General features: G+C 31.9%; 1 protein-coding gene across 1 annotated transcript; it reads right to left on the bottom strand.

Annotated features, from left to right (window-relative positions):
• Nucleotides 1-3,061: 3,061 nt before the first annotated feature.
• On the bottom strand, nt 3,062-4,863 carry LOC145119873 (GDSL esterase/lipase At5g22810-like). Its single transcript, XM_079055639.1, has 5 exons — nt 4,536-4,863; nt 4,216-4,346; nt 3,890-4,123; nt 3,556-3,811; nt 3,062-3,464 (listed from the first exon to the last, which is right to left on the bottom strand). The coding sequence occupies exons 1-5, from the start codon at nt 4,798-4,800 to the stop codon at nt 3,271-3,273; spliced, it is 1,080 nt and encodes a 359-aa protein (XP_078911765.1). The 5' UTR covers nt 4,801-4,863; the 3' UTR covers nt 3,062-3,270.
• Nucleotides 4,864-6,524: the final 1,661 nt, after the last annotated feature.

Genomic DNA, 6,524 nt, shown 5'->3' with positions numbered 1-6,524 from the left:
CCTACTAGCTTCACCAAGAGGTCAACAACTCATGCATGGTTGGTCCACAACCATCAAGATGCAAACTTTATGAACAAGGGACCTCAAAACATCAAAATAAACAACCCAAAACCTATGGAGTAGCATTTACTCTCAAGGATCAACTCATGGGACCAAAACATGACAAATCATAATCCAAACTAGATGTACATGAGAGAACCATCAAGATTAAAACTTTATACCTCTAGAAGCTAGATCAATGTGAACAAGGCCTGGATCTACAAGCTCCAAGACAACCAACACTTCTCCAAAGAGTTCTTCTTCTTCCAAAAGCACCAAAATCCCTTAAAGGCTTAATAATCATTCAAATGAGGCTAGGGTTTCGAGGAATAGCTTAAGAGGGTGGAGGTTGAAGGTAAGGAGGGTTGGAAATGAGTTAAGGTCGTTAAATATGGTCCAAGACCCAAAATTAGGGTTTGAGTTTGGGTTGCGTATGCCCAGCATACTCCCGGTACCGCCAACGTACTAGGTTGCCCTCCGTGATCACTCTTGCCCAATACGCCCAACATACTCGGCTTAACCCAAAATTTTCATAACTTCTACTAGCCATAACTTCCGAATCCCAAATATGTTTTCGGCGTTCCTTATATGCTCGGAAAGGTAAAGAGAAGCCCTACACTCCTGTCAAGTCTCCATAGCCTTTAAAACCTTCCGAACTTAAATCTTAATTCATGAAAGGTCCGAACCATCACTTTTACCAATTTACCCTTGGACTCCAAAACACATACCGAACTCTTAGATCGCATAAGCTACATTACCCACATCCAAATGGGTCTAAACTTCTCTTTCCTCAAAGCCCGAAACCTTATGATAATTGATCTTCGGGTCACGGCCCCAAATTAAGAAACGACTCGAACAGGGTGTTACATTTTTCAACTGTTCAAAAATCATATTTTCAATAATATATAATTATTTTTTCGTTCCAGATCATTATGATGTTAAGATTCCTTGCCATCGTATCCTCTCGAAACTTGTCGACAAGTTTCCTTCGGCTATCTTAGCAAGTTTTTATTGATGTGTTCTTTTTTCTTTTTCTTTTTTTTTAAATTTAACAAATGTTAATTAATGGTAACTTATATATTTTTCAACATTTATTACAGTTCTAGATTCATTGGTGGATCCTCTACAGAAAACAGTCAACTTTAAGCCCAAACAATATGTTGAACAACAAGAAGTTGATCGCAATGAAGACATGATTCAAAGTGCCCTTATATCTGTTGAATCTTTGAATCATATCAAGTGTGTCTTTTTACTATAAATTACAAAACAAAATCTTGGTTTTCAAGTCCTGTAATACATGCTGAATGAAAGAAATAGCAATGTACTTTCATTTAATATTCTCTTTTTAAGGCCTAACACTTTAAATATTCTAAACGATCATAGCATCGTACTTCCAAATTTTTTTCTTATTAGGAAATTATAATTTCAAAATACTTAACCAGTTATAGGCAATGAGTATTTATTTATTGACTTGGGCAAGGTAAATTTTTCAAAGTACAATGTTGTGATAGGAAAAAATAAAAGTCTAGTTCTAACTAGTACCTCATTGTTGTTTTTTAGAGGAGGAGATTGTATCCATAAGTTCAAGAATCTAATGACTGAAATGGGAAAATCACAGTCGATGTGGGAGAAAATGTAAGTATTTCCTTCATTAATAAGTCTTATTTAAAAAGAAAACCAATTAGTTTTCCTGATGGATACTTATATGCTTTTCTTTTGTAATTGTTGATGTGATTTTGTGAAGCGGATCATAAAGGCAATATAAAGATCGTATATTTAATCCTTGATCTTTATTCTTTAGATGACCTATAGTTACCTTAAATAGAAACCAAAAGGAAAGATTATTGCTTTTCTTGGTTGTGTTTCTATATTCTTTTGAACATATTCCTTATACTATGTTTAGCCCGACTTGAATTCTCAACTGCTAGGACTGATTCCAGAGCTTGTTTATAACTTCAAATCCTATGTTTTATTTTAAGAGTTCTTTGAAAGTTCCAAATTGAGCAATTCTTCCTTTTAACCTATTTTCAATTTATAAGTAGTATTTGTTTGTTTTAGTTTATTTATCCAGATGTTGTCTAGCAACAGCCTTACGTAATGCGTGTCATTAAAATGTTGTTTTCTAGTAGTGTTTTATGAAAAAAAAAAAATAACAACCAACAACACTACAATGGTCCTAATTAATGACGTGTTTATACATAACATCATATAAAATAAACAAACATTTTATTTTTATAATTAAGACAACTATATACAACCAAAATGAACGAAAATTTTGGTTGCATAAAATAACAATTATAAAACAAGTTATCATAGAAAATATATTTGGTCATTTCTTTGCCAACAGAAATACCAAACATATTTTTCAAAACCAATGTTTACCAAACATAATAATAAATTTTTATAACATTTAAAAGAAGCTCTGATCCACTGATGAGTTTTGATAAGCTAAAAACAATCTTTATTTATAAAATTATTATAAGCGGCAAACGGAGACAATTTTAAAATAACATTTATTTTAAGACCAATTTAAAAAAAAAAAAAAAAAACACCAGCGATTCAATTACATGATATAGAAAATTTTAAAAAACACATAGGATATTTAGAAGACAACCTTTAAAGACTTTGATCTTGGCAATTGAAAAATTAATGAAAATAGCAAAAACTCACGATATAGTTTATCTATAATATATCCACCAATGAGTAAGTATAAGTATTAGTCACCAAAATTTCAAGTTTTCTCTTGTAAAATAGTCTTTAAGACTTATTTAATGGCTAAAAGTCCACTTTATTTTTATTTCCGATTTATCCAACTAACTTACTTTAAGAATTAATTTCTTATTAATCTTAACTTCATTTTAGACGTATAATATACCAAACCCAAGGTATTACCGAGGAAAACAAAATTATATATCCGTTATCCATTTTATGGTTCTAAATTTATGATTAAAAATGGGAATATTATTAGTGAAAATGGTTAAACCAATTTTTCCAGCAAAATATGACAAAAAAAAATATCAAATACAAGAATTCATGAATATATCATACCAGCGAAATATAGTCATTATTACAGGATTGATTCCAATGTGTATAAATAATTATAGAAATTTCGTATAATTATATATTCCAATATTAAGTATACCCAGAATTACATAGATGTAACTGTGGATAGAAACTAATTATGCTTGAACATCATAGGCAAAGTACGTCATAAAAATGGTTTTGAAGAATTCACGATACAAGAGAGATGCCAGCAACGATCAAGTCGTCTGACAAGATTTTGTTTGCTGCTTCCGATGGATGAAACCCATCCCAGAAAACATATTCTGTGGCATTTGCACACGTCCCTGGTGACTTCTCATTGCATAGAAACGACGTCTCCACCAATCCTGTCCCACAACAAGCCTTTCGTGCTTCAAAGAACCCTAAAACAGTACAAATCATTTCATTATTATACCACTACATGTATAGAGTACAGTATGCATGCATTAACGATTGTAGGCTTCAATAGGATACCATAATCGCTAGGCTTCTGCACCAGGTCATAAAGAGGTTTGTAGATATCAAGCACCACAAGATTAAGTCCCGACAGTTTGGCCTTTAATATTAGAGATGTGGCATTGAGCTTTTTATTAAAGTATTCGGCTACTGAGTTCATCTTGGTAACACATTCGTTGCTATCTTCACCAAAGATTGTAATGGATGCTGGTAAGCACCCAATTGGTGGTAATGTCGATACGCCGATCTTTCTTGCTCCTAGCTTATATAATTCCTGTCACAAGTAATCCATTGGTAATCTGTAAAATTTTACTAACAGAAAACTGAATTCAAATATATAAGTTCTTTTAACCTTGATGAAATGGGAGTAGGCATCTATAAGGATATCTGAGAATTGGTAAGGTGTGTAGACTTTGTAGAGAAGTGGGTTAACATAGTAGTTTTGAACAAAGTCGCTACTTCCAGAGCTAACAAGGTATATTGAACCTGTGATTATTGAAGTTGCATTGGACTTCCCTGCAAAATCCACCAGCTTCTTCTGGTACTCCTTGTAGTACCCAAGTTGCTTGCTCAAGGGAATCGTGTTCTGATCATATATCAAAAGAACTAAAATGATTATATTCTAAATATGCATTTATAATATCATGTAAAAAAGATATGAAGGAAATGTTTTCTTGCATATAGCTTGGCGGTTGTCTCATAATATCCTGAGCTACCGGATGCAAAGTTGGCTCCAAGTAAGAGGTTCTTCCCATTGGCTTCTTTGCTTAGTATGGGTGGGGGATATGTTGTGAATCCTAGGTTTTCACCTGTACCAAAAATATGACAATACTTTGACTATAAAAGATAGTCGATGCAAATCAACAAATGAATGATATGCAAAAAAATTCAACAAATCTAGTTTCCAAATTAAAGAGTTTTATAGAAATAGGGGAGACTCCACTACATATAAATATACTTATAGGACCATGTGTGATATAGTAAAAGAGAATTTTTACCAGTAAAATCAGACGCCAGTTTGCCGTTACAAAACCTCCCAGTGGGGTGGTGGTTTATGAAGTCTCTACCATAAGGAGGGAAGTTTGATTTGACAACGGTTTCAAGGTGATTATTGTTTCCGACATCAACAACCGAGTCTCCGAATATGAAAAGTGCTGGAACTAATGGCTGGCTATTTCCTTTCACACTCGATAAAATTAAGAAACCCATAGCTAATATGAAAATAACATCAACTTTCCAAAATGATGTTTCAATAATTGCCATTTCGCTTTTTGTTTTGGAAGAGGAAACTAGGGAGCGCAATATGTGCTAGTGTACAAGATTAAGGATGTTAGTAGGAGATAATATATAGAGGAAATGGTAATTTTGTGTCTAAAAATAAATATACTTTTTATTGACATATGGTTCAAGAAATGATTTAACTTTAGAGTTTTTTTTTTTTTGTTTTGGACTTCCGTTTATCTTCTAGAAAATTTAATTCGAATAAAAACAGAAGAATGATCTTTACATTTATCTAAAACTGATGTCGACTGAGAATTTTTGTAAATTATAGCCGTAAAAAGTTTAATTTTAATACAAATTGTATCATTAATTGATATGTTAATACAAATAAAAACAGAAGAATGATCTTTACATTTATCTGGTTTTAAAAACCGGTTTGAACCGGCCGGTCGAACCGGTTGGACCAGGAGTCGGGGGATGAAGCGGTTCAATTATCACCGGTTTTACGTCGATTTCTGAACCAGATTGAACCAGCCGTTTTTTAGAAAAACTCGGTTGAATCAGTCAAAATAAACCGGTTGAACAGGTTAAACCGAATAAAAACACATAAAAAGAGTCATTTACATAATAAATTTTGATCATTATTTTTCAAATCTATTTAGTTTTATCTAAATAAATTTATATAGTAAATAGTTTTTTGATGTGTTTGTATTCATCTAAAAGACTAAAACTATATTTTGTTTCGATGTTATATTTTATTTTCTTTTTAACGTATATGGATTGATGTAAAAACACTAAAACTTATGGTTATGTATTATTTTACTGTATTTGGATTCATATACAACTTATTTTTATGTGTATTTTTAATGTTTGAACTTGTAAACATCAAATTCATGATTTATATATGTATGTGTAGGGAAATAGGAAAAAACATGAAAAATATAAAAACCGGTTGACCCGACGGTCGAACTGATTAAACTGGATGAACCGGAAATCGGTCAACTTACCGGTTCAACTAAAAAACCGGTTTTTAAAACATTGAACCAGCCGGTTGGACCGGGAACCGGGGGAGGGAGCGGTTCAACTATCATCGGTTTTACATTGATTTCTGAACCGGATTGAACCAGCCGGTTTTTAGAAAAAACCGGTTGAACCGGTCAAAATAAACCTGTTGAACCGATTAAATCGAATAAAAACACATGAAAAAGAACAATTTATATAATAAACTTTGGTGATTTTTTTCATGTCTATTTAGTTCTTCTCTAAATAAAAACATATGATAAATGTTATAAAGTTTTTTGATGTGTTTGTATTCATTTAAAACTATATTTCGTTACGGTATCATACTTTATTTTCTTTTTGACGTATATGGATTGATGTAAAACATTAAAACTTATGGTTATGTGTTATTTTAATATATTTGGATTCATCTACAACTTATTCTTATTTGTATTTTTAATGTTTGAATTTGTAAACATCAAATTCATGATTTATATATGTATGTATGTGTAAGAAAATAAGAAAAAACATGAAAACTATAGAAACCGGTTGACCCGGCGGTCGAACCGGGAACCGGTCACCATACCGGTTCAACTAAAAAACTGGTTTTTAAAACATTGATGTTAATATATCATATTTTACATCTTCAGTTGCATTTAATTTCGTGTATTATTACTATCAAAAATTAGAAATTATCAATAACAATTTAATTATTTGTGGTTCGAATTAATTTCCTTTCGAACGCGATTATTCTACATTATGTCATT

The sequence above is a fragment of the Lactuca virosa genome, chromosome 6 (genome assembly GCF_052849685.1).
Source record: "Lactuca virosa cultivar CGN04683 chromosome 6, Lactuca_virosa_CGN04683_v6, whole genome shotgun sequence".
Lineage (NCBI taxonomy): Eukaryota > Viridiplantae > Streptophyta > Magnoliopsida > Asterales > Asteraceae > Lactuca > Lactuca virosa.
The sequence above is the reverse complement of the archived record's forward strand: the minus strand, read 5'-3'. Positions and strand labels throughout refer to the sequence as shown.